Here is a 22,455-nt window from a genome sequence, read left to right on the forward strand (position 1 = left end):
TTCTACTTAATAATTCAATAAGTTCAAGATGGTGCTTAAGAAATATCCCATTCAATGTCTATTATCATCCCTGTCATTTAACATTGTTCAGTGGTTCTCACCAAATAAGAATATAGACTAAGAGATAAAATTGGTCTTACTTGACGAATAAGATTACCAATTTAGAAATCTGAGAAAATCAACTAAAAAACTATTGAAATAGATGAGATTTGGTAAAATAACAATACATAGATGGAAATATACGAATCATCCTGCTTTCTATTAAAAAAATAAAAATATGTAATAGAGAAGTTTTCCAACTCAAAATGATGGACTGAACATATATGCTTTGTTTCCCTTTCTTTCCCAAGACAGAAAATTACTACAAAAGGGAAAAAACCCAGAAGAGCCAAAGCATCTTAAGCTGGAGAGAGGCAGTGATTATTAGACAAAAGAGACTAAAATAGGTCTCCTGTGAATGTGTGATAAAAATGTAGACCAAACAGAGGAAGCTAAAGTCCAGGCACATGAGGGGTGGGAAAGGGGGGGTGCACAGGGGAAGAGGAAGCTAATCTCCCCCAGAGACCCGAGTTGGGCTCAGCAGCAGGTGTGGAAAGTGGGTATAAGAAATGGGAATGCCGAAACCGGTTTGGCTCAGTGGATAGAGCGTTGGCCTGCGGACTGAAGGATCCCGGGTTCGATTCCGGTCAAGGGCATGTACCTTGGTTGCGGGCATATCCCCAGTGGGAGATGTGCAGGAGGCAGCTGATCGATGTTTCTCTCTCATCGATGTTTCTAACTCTCTATCTCTCTCCCTTCCTCTCTGTAAAAAATCAATAAAATATATTTTAAAAAAAAGAAAAGAATTGGGAATAAAAATTAAATAAGCAGCTGTACCAACTGTCCCACTTTCTCCAATGAAATATCTATCTAACCCTGATCCCAGAGACAATCCAAGCAAAGAAACTAGTTGCTGATAAAACCATTCAAATGGCCTACAAAGATAGGCCTATAGTGGTCGGCAAACTCATTAGTCAACAGAGCCAAATATCAACAGTACAACGATTGAAATTTCTTTTGAGAGCCAAATTTTTTAAACTTAAACTATATAGGTAGGTACACTGGTATTAACTTAATTAGGGTACTCCTAAGGCTTAGGAAGAGCCACACTCAAGGGGCCAAAGAGCCGCATGTGGCTCGTGAGCCGCAGTCTGCCAACCACGGGCCTATACCATGAGGACTGATATCAAAGAGGCAAACCTAGCTCATTTGCACATCTAGAGGCAACCCCTCCTGCCTACAGACAGACCTCTCTCTTCTCTCTCATTTACTCACCCTAAAGCAAAGTCTCACCCATGTGCACAGATCTGCTAAATTTTTTCCATAATGGAGATGCCTACTGCAGACTTTACTGTAAAACTGCACCAGTCAGCTATCCAGAATAATCATAAAAAAGAAAAACTATTACAAAAGAAATAAACTATTGAAAAAACAGTGGTAATTTATAGAACAGAACTTGTTTAAATTATTGTTCTTTTATTTTATAATATATACAAGCATAATTTATATTATATTCACATACCCAGAATAATTGAAGAGAACACAACATAAAACAAACAGCATGTTACAAAAAGAATTAAGCATAAGAAAATAACATTTGTTTGCTGAAATTAAAATATTCAGAATAAGAATTAAAAGATAAAATAGAGAAAATGTCCCAAACATTGCAAGAACACAACTGGACAACAACTAGCACAGAAAAGATGTGAAACAAACAATCAATCTAGGTCTATTATTCAACTAATATGAGTGTATTTTTCTAAATATACAAAAGGGAAAGGATATAGTTATTTTTAAATCAGTAATACATTCCTAGAGGAAAGTCACACCTGTGGCATTTCACCATAAAAGAACCAAAATAATCATAAAAGTTTCCAGAAAAACAAACAAAAATCACCTATAAAAGAATGAGAACCACACTGATATCAAATTTTTTTACTCCATGAAGATAATGAAGCATTATCTTCAAAATCCTAAGTGAAAGTTACTGTGAAACTAGAATTCTATATCCAGCCAAATATTAATCAAGTGTGACTGCAAAATAAATACATGTTCTCCAAATAAAAGTGTTGAAAGCCTCCCTCGTCTATACACATTTTACTTGAAGAAGTTATGTACATCCCTCATCAAAATAAGGGAGAAAACCATGAAAGAGAAAGTCATAGGACCCAGAAAATGTCTTTAAGAGTGAAATGGAGAAACATCCTTGAAGACTGTTGTGCAGCAGATTTAGAGAATGGTAGTCAAGACTGGAACAGGGAGGGTTCCTGGGGGCTCAAAAAGAAGATTCCAGGTCATACATAGTATTAATCTTCAAGATAATGTTAATGACTGGTTGTGTTTTTTTCAAGGCGAAAAGGAAAGGTTATTAAAAACTCTAGAGAATCCAAAAGAATGCCATGCCCAAGTATGAAGCATCCAAAAAGTGGCAAGATATTATGGAACTGACACACTATAAGAAAAGGCAAACCATTTGATCTAGATGCCAAGAACATCTCCTTTAAGGGGCTTATGGGCTGACACACTTGGCCTGCAATAAAAAACAAATGAAATTTTACCCCCCCCCCCCAGGCCATCTCAATGGTGAAAACTATTTATTTTATCATAATAATATCAAGAGTGTCATTGATTTTTAACTTTTAGAATCAACCTATAGAAAAAAATCTGGAGGATTTAAATGTGGTTACAGAACAAAATTTATTGTTATCAGTCTTGGCATTATAAAAATAAATAACAGAAAATAGGAATGGGCAGGGGAAAAAGGAAGTGAAGATGGGTAGAGGGCATTAATGTCACTTTCTTACACAGTGAAAGGTTGAGACATACTGAGAAAAGTTAACAGAATAAGATAATAGAGTTTTAAGTAATTAAAAATCAAAAGGCAATCCATTAAAGGAAGCGAAATAACATAACTCAAAATTGGGGAAATGATGAAGGGAAAGTAACAGGTAATGTAAGCACATTTTGGTACTTCATTATCAAAGTGGGAAATAAATGATGTTCAAATCTGATAAATGAAGATATATGTACAATGATACACAAACAGGTATCACATATGTGCGCTGAGCCTTGTATTCCTGAATAACCCAAAATTTTTAAAATATATTCTCCACATTTTCATAGTTACCCTAATTATTAATCCCACTTTCTCAAGGTAGAATGTAAAAAACTATGTTTTCCAGTCTCAATCATAGCTGAAATAAAGATGTGACCTACGCTTTGTCAATCAAACCTAATTCAGCACTGAGTCACATGAATGAATGGACTGGGCAAGGGGAGTCCATTTTTTGGCACAAGTATAAAATGTTTTAGGGTCAAAGGAAGCAGCAACTGACTTAATCATATTGGCGTATATGCAATTTGTTCCAGCACATTAGTATTTCATGTAACTAAGAAACAATAAAAGGCAAGGCATAACCGCAGAGCTGAGAGTCTCAGAGAAATTCAGTTCCATACACTATGCCTTTTGCCTCAGGCTGGCCCATCTGCTCCCTTTCAAACGTGTTTATGACATGGTCCTCCCCAACTTTTATGCATTTTGCTCTTAACTCTATTAACTCAGCAGGTTCAATCCTTCCTGACTCTAATTGCAAACCCTTACAAAGTTGTATAACTGGTCCGCCCAACCTATTTTTCCCATAAACCCTGTTTCTTTTAGTGAGTATTTCTGTAGAATGAAGGACATTGCATAAATGAATAAATTGTGTTATAGCCAAAATAGCTGTACCAAGTTTTACTTAAAGATATGGAAATAGTCATCAGAAGAACAAAATAGAGAAATTGTTAAAAGTGACCATGTTTAGGGAATGAACCCCTTAGGGACCGGGATGAAAAATGTTGCTTTGCATTATAAGCTAAACTGAACATGTGTCAACATGTTTACGTATTACTCTAATTTTTAGAATCCCTTCTACTGCCACACATAGAAAGGAAAAAATAGGAGGTGGAGAACTATAATAACAATGATACTATTAACAATAACAACAAAAATACATAAAATATTAAAAAAATAAACTTAAGATGTGGAACAGCTATGAAAGAAACTATATAACATAATCAAAGCTGTAAAATAAAAAAGATAAATAGAAAGAAAACCAAGTTCATGGAAAAAACAGCAACAGAAGTGGCAGGGAGTGTATAAGTTTGCAAAGGCTGATTATCTATGACTGATAAAAGTGCTGAAATTTTGGAGTAGATAAATTACATAGGTAAAATGGTATACTTCCTAATTTAATTTTTCAAAAACCTTTGTAGACCACAGTTTCAATAAATTTTTAAGTTAAAATAGCTAGATACCACAAAACCACAGTATTATAGAAAAGACAAGAAAATATTACCAGTTATAGCAAAAACACTACAATTTTGTAAGTGTAAGTACCATTTAATGAGAAAGTAAGTTACATGACCATCAAAGTGAAGAACAGAAAGTCAACAAATGTAGATTTCTTACTTTACACTGAAAATGTTAAACTAGGAACACAATGTACCTATAATCTTTTTCATCATGAAATGAGGTAATGATTTCTTTCTTTTCACTGCTGTTGCTAATAGCAAAAGCACAAGTTTAAACAAAAGGAAAATCTTGAGTGAAACTCAAATAATTTAAGTGTATAAGGGGGCACGTCAAAAAGAATTAGGAACAGAAAAACATAATTATATAATTTAATCTTGCTTTCTCCAGTTCAATGTACAAGAAAAGAGAGCCAAATGAAATGAAATATGAGAGTATAATTTACAAGGTGTGTACAGTATTTAGGAATATTATATGTTTTTTAAAAGTGTTATACAGGTGGGCAAATGTGAAAGTAAATTCCTGAAATGTTATAAAATATGTTGTAAGCTCAAATTTAGAAGCATATCATCAGCAAAATTCACAATAATTATTAAGGCATGAAGCTAATTAACTGCAAAATAACTATCCTAACATGAGGCCCTGTTGTACTATGAAAATATCAGGGTTCAAGAATTTAAGATGTGAGCTTGAACTGCAGTTCTGCCACTTAGCTGAGGGATGTAAGAGAAGTTCCTAATCTTTATGAGACTCGGTTTTTCTCATCTCTAAAACAGGAGCAATAATTCTTAGCACAGAAGGCAACTGAAAGGATTAAACCAGAACACATACAGTTGTGACAGAAAGCCCTACCCAAAATAAACATGAACATAAATAGTAGTACCCTTCCCCATAAATACATTCCTATTGCCAATATCTTTTTTACTTTCAAGTTATTTTCAAATCACATCGCAAATTAGTTATTAAAAATCACATCTGAAAATTATTTACAATTGTGTGCAAACTCTGCTTGAGAAGCTGCATGCTTCTCAATAAAAGCAATAAAATAAAAAAGCAAAGGTTCTGGAGTCCAGCGATCTGGGTGGAGCCAGCTCTGTGAGCTGTGAGGACTGGAACAATTACTCTACTTTCTCTGAACCTCAGTTTTCTCACCTATAATCAATGACATGGATGTCTAATTCAAAGAAAGGCTATGAACACTAAAAGAGATATGCATAAAACATGTCATTTAACTTTTTTTATTTACCATACACTATGCTAAGCTTTGTTATACAAAATATATTACACAAAATTAGATCAGAACCCATTATTTTAATCTCCTTCGAAGCATATCTAAAACATAAGTCATAGCAAAAATAGACCAGGTAGCAGGAGTGACACATTCAGCTCAGTGTATTTTCTTTTCTACAGGAATTATCAGTTTCTCCTTTAATTTCTTTCACTGAAAAAACAAATTACTATTACATATTATTTTTGAAATTCAATAAGATCATTCAATAAATATTTATGAGTATCTTCTACATATCAGACATCTTCATGATTTTTCGAGATACCGCAATAAAAATATACAAATGCCCTACCCTCATGGAATTCAGAGGAACTGGCCAAAGGTCACCACGCAGAGCAATAGTGTAGTAGTCACATCCCAAATACAGCGTTCGAGAATTTAAAACTCGTTCCAATTAGTACAATTAAATAGTGTGGTCATGACAAAAATCCTATGGGAACAATGACTTGGCAAAAGTGGAATCAGGTTCCTTGCTGTCAGCTTTCCTCATTTGGGGCAGGACAACTGTCTATCAGACAGGACGACATTGCTCTGTCTGCCTGCTGTCTCAGCAAAGTCAACCTGGATCCAAAACAACCCCAAACTAAAAGAGGCTTATTTTCATTACTCCTAAAAAAAAAAAAATAACAAATAAAAGTGTTTCATTTTACCCCAGATATGATATTAAGTCTAAAAGGAATTTTGACTCATTTTTTAAATAGGTTTTCATTATTAGAAGCTTATTATAATCATGAGTGAAGTACACAATTTTTAACATACAATTTAAAGTAACTCTACTTTTAGTTTACCATCATAAAACTATAAACTATTCTCAACAATTAAACACATGTTAAATCGGTAATTTTAAAACCAAATATACTTGTATGTTCAAAGAGACATAATTTTCACCTAGCCATATTCTTTGACTACATATTTTTACTAAAAGCTTATTTAGAGAAGGAGGACAGACAGCAGAGATTTCCAATTTGTTTTCAGTCCAATAGGTAATCAGTTATTGTGATATATACATTAAATAAAACATTTAGGTTACATTATAATATATGCTCTAGAACAAAAACACTTTCATACTACTTCAGAACTATAACATAAAAAATGCTTAATTTACAATGACACAGCCAGACCCCACTATGGAAAACTGGTGATATTAGCCTTGAAACTTGGCTTAAGAGAGGCCTCTAGTGGTTGTCTGTAGTTATTAACTCCCCTTCCTACCACCAACCTCCACCTTCTGATAAAGCTCTTGTTCTCATTCTTTCAGTCATTCTCTCTCTCCTCTCCCTCACCAATTAAAAACCTCAAGCAAAATAGCTAGTATTTTATCATTGAATGTATATAACTGGTGGCATTAAACCATATGGATTTTCTAAAGGTAAATTCTCCAACTTTCCCATAAAACCAATTTAGAGAATACAGTAAAATACAGACACTAAACATTACCTTCCTAGTGTTAGCAATCTTAATAAAAATGAAATCTATGGTAGTCTAAAAAAAACAAAACCTATGAAAATAAAAAAGAAACTCAAAGTCTACAAATTAGAATCAAGACATAAAATATAACATGTTTTTATGTTTACCTTCAGTGGTACTACGGGTCTTCTAAACATGTTTTGCACTATTCACAAATACTTAACACTACTGAATACTTAACAGATGCAAATCCATCTCTAAACTTGGTTCTCTCTATATAAATGATTACCCACATTCAGATGACTATGATATAACTCCTTTCCAGTTCCACTCCTACAGTATCCCTTTCCTTTATTTTTGAAGGCCACTCAGCTTCCAGAACCACCACACACCCACCCCACGCTGCTAGCCTTAGGAACTGCCTTATCTTTATCCAGAGCCCCAGTGAAGTCTTTTGAAGCAAGAATGGAAACAGCCTGGGTGCAAGGGTAGAAGGATGTTAAATCTAGGAATGCTGAACCCTCACTCCCAACTATCTTCACTCCCTCATGCCACAGTGAATCACTCCAGCCTTGTCCCACACTGAGCTATTGCTGAGGACTTGTCCTGCTCCAGTGATAGCCTACCCCACAAATACTCTGAGGCAACGGGCACCTCAACATGTAGCCAAAAAACAACCATTTGCATCTATGGGCACAGCATCTTTTGCAACATAACTTAGGTTTAAAAGAGAAAGAAGGCAAACAAGAGGGCAAGGTGGAGAGAAGAGTGGAGGGAGTAGAGAGAAGATCCTTTCCATGACATTTCCTAAATTTGTTTAAAAATTGAAAAGAGAAAAAAAAACACCTCCCATGTACCTCAAAAGAAATAGATTCCTCATGTATAAGGAGCTTTGAGACAGTATTTTGTACCACAGATATTGAAACAGATAAAAATCCCGGTAAGAAGCACTACATAACAGTGACGGATGGAAAAGTCACAGGTCAGTCCTGGGACCAACAAGAAGCCAAAAGGAACAGGCCCAGGCTGACCTCTTCCAGCTCTAGATTCCATGACAATGGCCCACCTGCACTGCAGACAAGGAAATGAGAGGAGAAAGGTTCTGGGAAGCCCAAATTGTTATCATAGGTTTGAAGGAGAAAGCATTTGTTCTTGATTCATAAGAAAATATTACAGGCCCTCGTTGGCCAATGTAGGTGTCTCAGTTATAAAGACTGGCCATCTAGATTCCATGCACAGCTGGCAAGGTGACAGCAAGAAGTAAGGTAACATTTAAATTTAAAAATGCTTAAAACCACAAAAATTATGCACAGAAATGTACCAAAGAAGTAAATGTAAATGTCTTACTACAGTATAACAATCCATGTTCGTTCGGATTAATTATTTTTAAAAGATAAAATTACTGGTATGTGCAAAAGGTTCTGGAAATATTGACATCCAAAAGGTTAAGAAGTATTTAAAGCTGTACACAAGAATAGTAATTCTCACTATGCAGAAAATGGAATTATCAGAAGAACTTCTAAAAAAATATAGATAGCTGAGGTTTACTGTAGTCAATTTCACTTTGCCTTTTAGAATAGATAAATTGGCCCTATTCTAATGAAAATTCAAATTTTACATACCATTATGAAAAATGGACAACTTAAGCAAAATAATAACATAAGATCAAACTAAAAAAAACTTTTAAATGTTTCAACTTAGAATACATTAGGGGATTTATTCAGAGCAATATTCTAAAGTTACTTTTTAAACCTTTGTATAAGTACCAAGAATTTAAAAAGCTCCGAAACATTTTAATAAGTTTTCATAACCTATTCTCAAGCTTTTCTCTTGTTGATATTCAAAATAGTTTTTCAGCATTGTTTCAGATACTGAGAATTCAGAAGTGATCCAAAAGACAAAAATCCCTGCCCTCATAGAACTCATCTTCTAATAGGGCAGTGACGGCGAACCTTTTGAGCTCGGTGTGTCAGCATTTTGAAAACCCTAACTTAACTCTGGTGCCGTGTCACATATAGAAATTTTTTGATATTTGCAACCATAGTGAAACAAAGATTTATATTTTTGATATTTATTTTATATATTTAAATGCCATTTAACAAAGAAAAATCAACCAAAAAAATGAGTTCGCGTGTCACCTCTGACACACGTGTCATAGGTTCGCCATCACTGTAATAGGGGAAGAAAGATCAACAATATAAATAATAACATACTATGATAGATGGTGTTCATCTCTCTAGAGAAAAAGAAAGAAGCAAAAGTGGGTCCCAGTAAGAGCGATGGGATTCCATATAAATAAACTGATCAGGGAATGCCTCAATGGCAAAATGGTATTTGAGCAGTGACCTAACAGAGTCAACCAAGAGCACTTGCTGAAGGGTGGATGGTGGGCTGTGAAATATGGTGAGGTCAGGTGAACCCCTGTAGGAATTTGACTTTCCCACTGGGTTTAATGAGAAACCATTGAGGCCTTTCAAGACTAGAAGAGATCTGATGTTGATCCACTTTTGAAAGCATCAACTCTGCCTCTGGCACTGAAAGGTTAGAAGTGTAGACAGTAGATAGGAGGCTCTGGCCACAACCCAGGTGAGAAAGGCAAGTGATTTGGACCAGGATCAGAGGTAATAGCAGTGGAAGAGGCCTGATTCTGGACATACTGTGTATGCAATGCCTGACAATCTGTTTTGAAATTGAATGTGGGAAGGCAGAGCCTGAGAGAAAGAAAGAAAACAAGGACTCCAAGGTGGAAAGGCAAACTCTTATTTATTTCAGTAATTAGTCTAATTTAATCTTCAATTAAAGTGTAAGCACGTCAAAACTGTATCAATTTTCTCTATAAACATGTGAAGATCATCTTGTAAAATGTTTTGGTTTTTGTTTTGTTTGGTGTTTTTTTGCAGCGTTGTATGTAGTTGATTCTAAGTTGCATGATTCTTGAAATCCTGAATTTCTTTCACAGCCTGTCATCCTACTGCCAAAATCAAGTTCTTATTTTCCATAGGTAGCTTTGGATTTCTACTCATTTAAAAATATGTATTTCAAGCTAGGCAGCACCTCAAGACCTAACTCTGCCTTGTCACTTTAACTTTTTAACTCATTTTTTATTGTAGTCTGTGTCTCAGCAGGAAAGCCCATTCAAGCCCCTAACTCTTAACCACTGTTCTTACTCCCAGAAAGACTCTGGAAGGGCAGCCCCACTTATGAGCTCCTATTTTGCATCAGTGGGACAGCTGAGCTGGGTTATGAAAAATGGAACAAGGGGCATGGACAGAGTTGAATGAGAAAAGAAACGCTTCCAGGTCAGAGTGCACCAAGGCTCTCCTAGAACCTAGGCCCATGAGAATAGGAATCTAAGAAAATTCATTAAGTAATCAACAGGAGCATGGAAACATGGTTCTTTCTTTCTGTTAAAAGCATAACAATATACAAAAAAGAGCACAAAATGAGTGTTCTGCTCAATTTTCAACAATAGAACCTATGTAATCAGCACTTAGAATAAGAACTTATCAGCATCCCATACCCCTCCCTTACACCCTCTTCCAACTTTTAAGCACCATATTAACCACTAACTTGACACCTAACACAACAGATTAGTCTTATCTAATTTTGTACTTGAATCATACACTATGTACTCATTTGAATCTGGCTTTTTAAAGTCAAATTGTGGCCCTGACCGGTTTGGCTCAGTGGATAGAGCGTCGGCCTACGGACTCAAGGGTCCCAGGTTCGATTCCGGTCGGGGGCATGTGCCTTGATTGCGGGCACATCCCCAGTAGGGGGTGTGCAGGAGGCAGCTGATCGATGTTTCTCTCTCATCGATGTTTCTAACTTTCTATCCCTTTCCCTTCCTCTCTGTAAAAAAATCAATAAAATATATTAAAAAAAAAAAAGTCAAATTGTGTTTGTGAGATGAAAACACATTGTTCCATTAAATTTTTGGTTCATTCCCCTTGCCAAACAATATTCTATTTACTTATTTTTCCAATTCTCTGGTTGATGAGCATTCAAGTAGGTTACAGTGTGAGGCTATTAGAAATAGTGCTTCTAGAAACATTATTGAACTTATCTTTTGTACATTTCTGTTGGTATATATACACAGGAGTGGAATTACTGGGAGTATAGGATTCAGGTAGATAATGCCAAACAATTTTTTAAATGGTTGTACCAATTTATATTTCCAACAGTAGTACATGAGAGATGTGTTGATCCACATCCTCAGCAGTACTTGGTATTTGTGTATTTTTCATTCTAGCCAGAATGATGTCTTTAGTGATATCACACTGTGGTTTTAATTTGTATGTCCTGATGACTAAAAAAACTGAACATTTTTTTCATATTTTTATTAGCCATTTCAATATCTTCCTTTGTGAAGTGCCTTTTCAAGACTTTTGTTCATAACTCTATTGGGATGTCCTTTTTATTTTTAATTGTAAGAGTATTTTATATTTCTAAGTATAAATTTTGATGAGTTTCCCTAAATCTGTCGGTTATCTATTTAACTCTCTTACTGGGGCTTCTTGAAGAATACACGTTTAAAATTTTAATGAAGTCAAATTTTATCATCCTTTTAAAAATGTCAGTGTTCCTGACTTTTTCTTTTGTTTTGTTTTATGTAAGAAACTAGAGGCCGGTGCACGACATTTGTGCACAGGTGGGCAGGAGTCCCTCAGCCTGGCCAGTGCCCTCTCGTAATCGAGGACCCCTCGGGGAATGTCCACCTGCTGGCTTAGGCCTGCTCCCCACAGGCAGACATCCCCGAAGGGGTCCTTAGCGTTGCCACTGAGGCAGGAGAGGCTCCCGCCAGCGCTGCTGTGCTCGCCAGCCGTGAGCCTGGCTTCTGACTGAGCGGTGCTCCCCTTGTGGGAGTGCACTGAACACCAAGAGGCAGCTCCTGCATTGAGTGTTTGCCCCCTGGTGGTCAATGAGCGTCATAGCGACCAGTCGTTCCGCTGGCCAATAAATTTGCATATTAGCCTTTTATTATATAAGATCTTTCTTTGTCCTAGCTGGTTTGGCTCTGTAGATGGAGCATCGGACTGCAGACTAAAGGGTCAAGGGCACACATCCAGGTTGCAGGCTCAATCCCCAGTAGGGGAAGTGCAGGAGGCAGCCGGTCAATGATTCTCTGTCATCATTGATGTTTCTATCTCTCTCTCCATCTCCCTTCCTCTCTGAAATCAATACAAATATTTTTTTTTAAAAAGAAATCTTTGCCTGCACAAGACCATAGAGATATTCACCTATGCTTTTTCCCAAGAGCTTCATCATTTTTTTTCTTTGACAGAACTGGAATTCCATCTGGAATTGGCATTTGTGTGATACTTTCCATGGTACCTAACTAAACCAGCACCATTTATTAAAAAGACCACCTTTTCCACTCTGAATGCAATTTCACCTTTTTCCTGAATCAGATGACACAACAGTCTGTTTATGGACTCTTTTATTCTGTTCCATTGGTCTACTTGTCTGTCTTTACACTAATACAAATTATGATTACTATAGCCTTATAAAACATTTTGGCACCTAATAATCACATCCTCTGGCTTTATTCTTCAAAATTGCCTTGGCTATTCTTGGCTTTACAATCATTAACATGGTATGTGGTTCAGTTAGTTTGGATCTTCTCTATCCTCACTAACATTTTGTGACTTTTCTATATAAAGTTCTTATACACGCATCACAATCTTCACCTAAAAACACTCTATACACCCTAACTGGTTTGGCTCAGTGGATAGAGTGTCCACTCACGGACTGAAGGGTCCTGGGTTCAATTCTAGGCAAGGGCATATACCTTGGTTGCAGGCTCGATCTCTGGCCCGTGAGGGAGAGCAACCAATCTATGTGTCTCTTTCACATCTATGTTTCCCTCTCTCTGTCTCTCCCCCTTCCTTCCATTCTCTCTAAACATCAATGGAAAAATATCCTCATGTGAGGATTAACAATAAATAAATGAATGAATAAGTAAATAAATCCACTCTATGTTAAACATTTATAGCATGAGTAACTGCATATTATTTTCATGTAACTAACCTATGAAACAGCCTGTAAAGCTATGATAATGCCAAAGTTCTTTAAAACAGTAAATGTAAAATACCCCAAGGTCACAGGACTTATTTGCTATAGCAATAAATCAAGAAAAGAAGAACACATGCAATGTTACCCAAGCTTTAGTAGATAAAACCATCACAAAAAAGAGCTTAACCTTACTTATGTACCAATAAAGGAATAGATGATATTGGTTACAGCCCAGTAAATGAGAACTAAGCTGTACCCTTGAGAATGAACTATGTGAATCGTATGAATAATAAGCAACAAGATCAATCTAATCAGGCCAAAGTTTAAGAGGAAGCTTAGATGATAGAAAACTATGGATTAGAGCAGCCAGAATACCACAACATAACATTCAAACTGTGATCCATAGTATTAAGGCTATATAAAGAGTTAGTTTTTTTAAATAATCCATCTCCATTTCTTTTAGAGAAGAGACAAAAGACAATTTAGCCAAACTATTTCTGACTATATTAAACCTAGCTTATTAAATTATAACTAACCAGAAGTTAACAACTCAGATGACTTTCCTGTGTTTATTTACACGACTCTATTACTCACACAATTCAACCCAAGCTGGCCTTATGAAGGACACAGTTATACAGTATTTTCAAATCAATATAGAGAACTATGGGAAGAAAAACAACTAAGTGATTTGTTTTCTTGAGTGTTTGGCTTATTATATAGCATACATTTCTTTCATGGTATAAATTTTTAAAATTTAAAATCAGTCCAAAATGCTACAATGCTCAAAATCTCAAAACAATTCTTTGCAAATATTCAACAATTTTTGCCCAGGATTTTAAGGAAATGACATTCTACAGTCTCACCTTGCAAACTGTATCCACATCCCAAGGTAGTATAGTCCTCAGATCAATGACTTCACAAGACACTCCAAGCTTTTCTTGAGCCATGGAAGCCACCTCTCGGATCACATGAACCTGAAATAAGGAGAAAAATATGTAGAGAATGAATTCAGAAATTCAGGCCTAAAACATTAGTTGAGTTCTGACATCATTAATAGAAGTACTATTTAAAGTCAGAGGAATTGATCTTCACGGAGAATTAATAAATTTGTTCTAGACATGTTGAACTCAATATTCCACCAAAATAATAAAGTACAAATGTCTAGAAAACAGGTGGAAAGAGGTTCCTAGAGAAAGTGAGAGAAGTCATTACTGGAGATACCAGTTCCAAAGACATCAGCCACAGAGATCAAGTCACAGGAGTAAGTGGAGTTTCTAGGGAAAGCATTTAAAGGGAAGAGTCAAAAGCAGAATCATGGAACCCTGCAGATGACCAACAAGTAAAGGGAAAACAGATGAAAGGAGCTCAAAAACAAAACAAAAACAACAACAAAACAAAACAAAACAAAGAAAGAAACAGAAGAAAATAAGGAGACTGTGTATTCCAGAAGCTAAATAAGAGAGTAGCAAGTGCCATATACCATAGAAATATGGAATAGAGTTAGATTTAACAATTAGAAGTTTAGTAATGTTAGCAGAAATGGTTTTAGTGATTTAGTGGGAACAGAATTCATAAGGTGAAAAATCATAAGGAAGTTAACAAATAAAATCCTTGGGGAGAAATTGTTCAAGATTAGTAAAGAAAAGAGGAAGCTATACTAGTACTGAAAAGAAAAATAGGATGAAAAAATGTATTTTTTAGATAATGAAGAGCTATACACCTTTTTAATAAAATGGACATGGAAAGAAGAAACTGAAGATGAGGAGAAAGAGGGACCAATTGATCTATCACAGTACTAAAAAAAAAAAAAAGGAATATAATCTGAAACAGCTTTGGAGAAGGAGCTATGACAGATACCCCCCTCTGGAGACAAAGAAAACAGGAAAGCACTGAAAGAAGTGGTAGGCGTAAAGGGAAAACAAGTAAGGGAAGTTACTCTAAACATCCTAATTTCCCTACTTAGAAGGGAGGCAAGGCCTGGCAGGTGTGGCTCAGTGGTTGAGCATCAAACCGTGAACCAGGAGATCATGGTTTGATTCCAGGTCAGGGCACATGCCCAGGTTGGAGGCTCGATCCCCAGAAGAGGGCATGCAGGAGGCAGCCAATCAATGATTCTCTGTCATCATTGATGTTTCTATTCTTCTCTCTCTTTCCCTTCTCTCTGAAATCAATAAAAAACGTATATTTTTAAAAAAGAGAGAGATAGAGAGAGAAGGACACATGTTGAGAGTGACAAGGATGTGGATAAAAAGGGTTCCCACTGGAGGCAAGAAATCATGGGGACTGTAGCTATCCAAGCCAAAAATCAAATGAAGAAGAAAGGAGGAGGTTGTGATACTACAAATGATTTGCATTATCTTCTTTATACTACCATATGAAAGTCTAAAACACAAATATTTCCTTTACGCAGAAAAAAAGAAAAACTGAGCATTCCTATAAACGGTGATTAAGAAGTGTACGAGAGAGATGTCTATGACCAGAGATAGAGTTCTGAGCTTAAATGCTTGGAGATAGAGCAATGAGACAACAAGCACTGGGGAAAGTGGGTACAGATTATGGTGAGGTTTACTGGAAAAGAGAACAATATGGAATTCTGAGGCTGGACCAGTCAAGTGTCCACATGGTCAGCAAAGTAACGGTGATAGATGGCAGCAGATGAGATGCAAAAGAAAATAGTAAAGTGTAACAATGAGTAGTGAATAGGTAAAATGTACTTCAAAAGAAACAAGTGTTTTAATTAATACATTTTTATAAATTCAACCTATTTTTAATGGCTTCACAATCCTATATAATAAAAGCCTAATATGCTAAGTGTCCGGTCGTCCGTTCAACCAATCAAGGTGTAATATGCTAATGATATGCTAAGGCAGCTCAACCACTATGACGTGCACTGGCCACCAGGGGGCAGACAGTCAACTGGTCAACCAGTCGCTATGATGTGCACTGACCACCAGGGGGCAGACGTTCCCACCGGTCGGTTAGCTTGCTGCTGGGGTTTGGCTGATCAGGACTGAGCCAGATGGGCTGGACACACCTGGAGCCCTCCCGTGGTCCTTCTCCAGCTGGCCAACTTCCCCTGTCTCTCCCTGGCCATGATCGTGCTCCAGTGGAGTCCCTCTGCCTGGCCTGAACCCTCTTGCAATCCAGGACCCCTCAGGATATGTCAGAGAGCTGATTTCGGCCCGATCCCACAGGCCAGGTCAAGGGACCCCACTGGTGTATGAATTCATGCACCGGGCCTCTAGTATGCATATATATGTTTTAATGACTGAATAAGCACCTGACCTTCCATCAAAAATCAGTACCAGCAAAAAGTCAAATTTGACAAAAGGAAAGCATTGTTTTTAATTCTTCTTAGTATCAGGATTAAAAGTAAGCGCTTCCAAGCACATGAACCTTACCAGTTGGTATAAATATTACTCACCTGAGTGCCCCAGGCAACTAGAGTAACATCACTCCCTTCCTGTATGACCTCGGCCTGGGACAGGGGGATGTTGTATGGTTCCACAGGAACCTGTTCCACTGAATATGAAATGGGGAAAAATGAAAGGTTAATTAGTTTCTCTTGTGTGACATTTGTACATAAAAGAATATAAGAAACTCATTGTGGCAAAGCTTTATTTATTCTTCCATAAATGTCAGGTTACTTATAACAGAAATGGCATTTACCATACAGCTTCATGATATGACTATACAGATGAAAAATACAATATAAATGTATGAAATATATCAGCTATCCTGGAACAGAAAAAGCACGTTAGGTAAAAAACTAAGACAATAGAGTGTAGGCTTTACACAATAATAATGTATCAAACTGTAACATACTAATGTAAGATGTTAGTATCATGGAAAACTGGGTGTACTACCTTCATACTTTTTTTTTATAAATCTAAAACTGTTCTGAACAATAAAGCTAATTTTTTTTAATATATCTGCTAAAACTTTATTGGACTCAATTAAGTTCCCAGACACATTTTCTATCAAGGAGCAAATTTATAAAAGTTTGGGGGAAGGGATAAAACCACATAGCAGGGCCCAATATTTTATTTTTACACTTTGCAATTATGAACACTTTGTCAACCTGACAACACCTTAATTTTCAAGACTGAATCCTGTGGTACTCAAAGAGAGAAACTGAATCAGCTCCACCAGGCCAAAATGAATAGCCACTGGCATCGCAGAGAAAACCATTTAATGATTTCTCTGCCCAACCAAGAACAAGCAATAGAGAGTTGACTGAATTCGTGAGGAAATCATAAGGCAAATTTCTTAAAATTAAATTAAGTAATAAGTTAACAGAATTACCCAATTATATTTGGAGGCCTTCCTGAATTCCTATGTGAGAGCATTACAGTGGAACTTGCGGGGGGGAGGGAGGAGTGGAAAAAGCTCTCTTTTGTTCATTTTTCCCCATGGTTATATTATCATTGCTACATAATTTTTTTTTATTCAAGGAGCACTACAGAATAAAGTAAAAAGTTCTCTCTGCAACCCAGTTAGCCCTTCCAAATCCACTGGGTAAAAGTAATCAATGCCAACGATTTCCTGGATGTCTGCAGTGGACAGCTTTTTCTCTGTGGCATTCGGTTTCTTAATCCTATTGCTACAATTTGGGAAATGCCCCATCTTATAAGGTAGGACCCTTTCTCCACAATAAAAGTGAAGTCCATGTATTCAGTTTCTCAGCTTCTCTTGTGGCTAGGGCACAAAACAGATTCTGCCAATCAAATGTACCCATGCCAAACTCTGAATTGGAAACTGATAACACACAGGAACAGCAAGTGTCCAGAATCTATTCCAGAACAGTGGAGGCAGACCTGTTATCCAGGCTCAGAGGTATTCATGATTCAGACTGCAGTTCCATGACCACTGACAATTGCTGGGGAATATTTGCAAAGCCAATTATGCAGTGGAATAGGGGGCATTGCTTCTAGATACATATACAGCCTCTAAGCCAGGTTCTCAGGCACATATAAAGACATATGTAATGTTTTTCTTTTCACAGAATCACATCATACATGCTGTTAAGAACTCTTCTACACGTTAAGAACCCTTCTATAATCTCCCTTTTTCCCCCACTTAGCAATATAACTTGACCATGTTTTCAGGTCAAAAATAAAGGTTTTTTTAAAAACCATATTTATAAGTAAAACCTATCCAATTCAATGGTGCTGTTATCAGTGATGTGGCAGAAAATTTTATTCCTTGTATTTTTGTATATTTTCAATCCAATGACATTTCTATAATCAATGCTAGAGAGAGACCATATTTTTTCAATCACCAATATCCTATATAATAAAAGGCTAATATGCAAATAGACCGAAAGTGGGGACAACCTAACAACCGGTTGTTATGATGTGCACTGACCACCAGGGGGCACGCAGAACATTTTAAGCATCGGCAGCAGGTGGCAGAGTGCAGAACATGGCAGGCGTTGGCTGCAGCGGGAAGGTGGAGCAGGTGAGCGGGGGCACCAGACCAAGGCAGGGCAACAGTCGCTGTCATCGGGACGAGCCTCTGATGGTTACTGAAAATTCTTTGCTCCCGCGCATCGTGGTCCCGCCCAGCATTCACACCTGCTGCTGGTGCTGGCCCCGCTTGCACCCACAGCCAGCGCAGAGCTGCCACTCGCACCCGCTGCCGGCACCTGGCACCGGCCCCAATCACTAGGCACCATCAGCGGGTGCGTGCGGTAGCTGTCAGCCCCAATCACCCCTGAGGGCTTCTCTACCTCCCCCTGCTCCAGAGGGGTGATCAGGGCAGCAGCCGCCGCTAGTACCCACTGACAGCACCAGCCCCACTTGCACCTGCTGCTGGCACCGGCCCTAATCACTCCACACTGTCAGCGGGTGTGAGCAGGGCCAGCACCATCAGCATGTGGGAGTGGTAGCAGTGGCGGTGGGAGCGGAGCTGCTGGCAGATAGGGGACCAGGGGCCGCGACAGGAAGGGTCAGGCAGAGGCACAAAGGATGGACCAAGACCTGCCCCTGTGCCCACCGCAACCTCATTGCCCACAGTTCCTTTCAAGGTGCACGAATTCATACAGTAGGCCCCTAGTCTACATATATAAAAGCCTAAGTGAACGTTCGACTGGCCAACTGGTGGTCAGGGCGCTCCCACAGCGGGAGTGCCGCTCAGTTGACCGATGGGTGCCAGATGCCGGGCTCATGGCTGGCGAGCACCACTGTGGTGGCGTGAGCCTCTCCCACGAACACTCCCCCTGAACACCCCTCCCCTATCTAGATCAGGACTGGCATTGGGACTGACTGGACGCAAGCCCGCGGCCACTTGTCAGTCATGGGCGTACAAGTATCACCCAGGACAGGTACGCAGAGACTGTAGCAGAGCGGCAGCAAGCCTACCAAGTGGCAGCGGCAGGCGCAGTGGGGCCAGGATGAGCAGGAGCGGTAGGTGGCATTGGACTGCTGGTTTGGGCCCTATCCCCACAGGCCATGCCGAGGGACCCCGCTGGTGCAGGAATGCATGCACCAGGCCTCTAGTGTTTAAATAAAATAACAAAATGGTAAAACCTATAAAACTACTTTTGTAGGTAAACCTCAAAATAGATGACAAGCTAGCCATCCTATGAGATAAGCTATGTTAGAAAAGTATAAGCATTAAAGGCATATTTTAAAGTTTTTGTATAGCACACAAATTATGCTGAGTCAGATACTTCCACTCTCTACACCAGGAGTGGGCATCCCATAGCATGTACTTTTTTGTAAACAATGTTTTCCAATAAAACACAGCCATACATTTATTTACATATTGTCTATGGCTGTTTGCCCTACAACAGCAGAGCTGAGCAGTTGCAAGAGATGGCATGGCCTGCAAGCCTAAAATATTACTGTCTATCCCTTTACAGGAAAGGTTTGCCAACCTCAATTCTAAGCAATGCTTTCAGAGGTTAATTCCAGCCCATACTTCCAGCCCATACATTGACAGCTTAAATACCATATTAGGTGGACGGATAGACCGATGGCTATATGAATGGCTGGATAATGAATGCGTGGATGACTGGATGAATAGACAGACAAAAGAAGAGACAAACAGGAAGACAGATATATTCAGCTGTAGTATATTCTACATGGCAGTTCTCAGTGGCTAAATCAAAGTGAGGATTAAGAACAACACGATGGCATCCGGCAAAGATGCCAAAGGTAGCACATAGGCTCTTTGACAACATCAAGTCTTTCCCAGCAGCAAGATCTGCAAGCCAATAGACAAGGCTTGAAGCCAGGACACACACTGTCTTACTGGTAAGTCAGTGGCCACCATTCAGGAGTTCCTGTCTTTCCTGCCTTATAAATCAGTCGCCAGCTGGTGATTAGCAAATCCCTGAAACACACAACTCTAAAGGCTGGCACACCAAAAAAGTTGTGCGCACCTCCTTTGGAAAGTTCCAATGATAGACTGTTCCAAAGTATCAAATTACCCAAAATAGTAAGACCTCATTACTTTATCAATTAATTAAGGAACAAAATGGCAAGCAAAGTTTAATCCTCCATCAAGAAAATATCATGCAGAGAATTAGATTCAAGAAGAATCTTCTATAAAAAACAACCCAAAAATCTCTTAAATTTTGCATAAATTTAATCCTGAGAGGAGAGAATTTTAATGTGTTCATTTATTTAAAACTTCACAAACAGGCAACCTAGAGAGCAAGCTATAGGTACTTTTTAGTTACATTAATTTAAAAGATGTTTATTCTAAAAGAAAGTTATTATTTCAAATCAACCTTCTTGCATTCCTATCCTATGGCAATGTGCTTTTTGAAAGAGGGCAGGTAAAAGGAGTTAGAGCATAAAACTTCAGGAAGTGAGGAGCACCCTATACAATCATATTACAGATTCCTGTCTTCACAGCAGTGGTACAGAGACCTCTCCTTTTTACCACATACTGATTATATTTTGATCCATGAACTAACGAGTGGTCCACAGAGAAATCCTTCAGCATCAAGTATATGTTGACAAAAATGTAACTTAGAAAATAAGAAATTGAGCACTGGCCAGGTAGCTCGGCTGATTAGAGCATCATCCCAATATGCCAGTTGTAGGTTCTATCCCCAGTCAGGCTACACACAAAGAATCAACCAAAGAATGCATAACTAAGTGGGACAACAAAATGATGTCTCTGTCTCTCTCTCTCTAATAAAAATTCTTTCCAAGGCCAAAATAAAAGAGATGTAATTTTTTGTTCAACTATCAGACAAGATAGCTTTCCACGTATTTTGTAAGTTCCATATATATGCTCCCTCTGTAACTGCAAATGCACTTATATTCATATTAGTTATATACTTATATACTCATGGCATTAGTTAGTTCATGCCTAGTCCCATTTTATTTACCATCCTCCTCCTTTTTCCTTCTATTTTTCTTCTAAATTATTGTATTGCTTTTGACATCTTAAACACATTTTTAAAATAAGGGAGAGTGTATAAATATAAATACTATTATATACATTTATTCATTTAATAGTTATTGCATAACCAATATATGCAGACATAATGCAAGATGCTAGACTATGAAATTATAAGAGGCAGTCCCTGTCCTTGACAAACACACACTCAACTGGGAGTAAACAGGATGGAAAGAGATGATCAGGAAACAAACAAGAACATGGGATATAGTAAAGACACACGGCTCTAGGAATACAGAGGGAAGCAACAACCTGGTTAAAAGGATCAAGGAGGCTTTGCCACCAAGGAGGGCACAAGCAATAGGGGTCTTAGAGATAAAGAGAAAATAAAAAAGGTATTCCATGTAGAAACAAAAGACGTATACAAAGACATGGTGGTGTGAAATTGTGTGTGTGTGTGTGCACACAGCTACAAACACATGTAAACACAGATTTACATGATGTTTCAAGTAAAGCTCAATACTCCCATGTTCCTAAAAAGAACTTTCCAATTCCTTCTGATTTCATGTATTAACAACTCATGTAGAAACCATCTGCAAGAGAACAATTCCTTCTTAATGCTGTAAGTTCCCCTGTGAGGCAAATTTCTTACCATTACAGAGATAATAGGGTCATTTTTCTGCCCTGGCACTAATCTACCATTAATGTTCATGAATGTGAAACTCGGTAGGGCTTTATTCATGTGGCATTATACATGATGTGGTGATCAAACATAAATGTTCTTTTTAAAGAGAGTATATTTCTAAAATATACATTACTTCATGCTGCATGATTATGAACAGCACAGTCCAAGTCTCCATATCTGAGAAAGCCTATCTTACTCATCAGAATTTATAGTGCAATGGGAGAGAGCCCAGTCCTGTCTCTGCCTCTGTATCTCTGTATCTAATTAACTTGATGATCTCTGACAAAGCATTATATTGCTTTTACACCCCAGTATCTCACCTGTAAACTGTGAAAGCAGCATGTGTCTATCTGCCACACCACAGGGACAAAA

The 22,455-nt window shown here is 37.8% G+C and overlaps 1 protein-coding gene across 5 annotated transcripts in view; it reads right to left on the reverse strand.

Moving 5' to 3' along the window:
- BCKDHB (branched chain keto acid dehydrogenase E1 subunit beta) overlaps positions 1–22,455 on the reverse strand; it is a 217,937-nt gene that overhangs the window by 127,410 nt on the left and 68,072 nt on the right. For 4 of the 5 annotated variants that reach the window (XM_059701117.1, XM_059701119.1, XM_059701118.1 and 1 more), the window contains exons 7-8: positions 16,465–16,562; positions 13,904–14,014 (exon numbers count right to left, since the gene is read on the reverse strand). In XM_059701117.1, coding sequence (XP_059557100.1) covers positions 13,904–14,014; positions 16,465–16,562 — 209 coding nt within the window. Of the gene's footprint in view, positions 1–6,206; positions 6,228–13,903; positions 14,015–16,464; positions 16,563–22,455 lie in introns of those variants that run through there. The other variant, XM_059701122.1, reaches the window with a different exon arrangement.

This window comes from Myotis daubentonii, chromosome 6, assembly GCF_963259705.1.
Source record: "Myotis daubentonii chromosome 6, mMyoDau2.1, whole genome shotgun sequence".
NCBI classification, from domain to species: Eukaryota; Metazoa; Chordata; class Mammalia; order Chiroptera; family Vespertilionidae; genus Myotis; species Myotis daubentonii.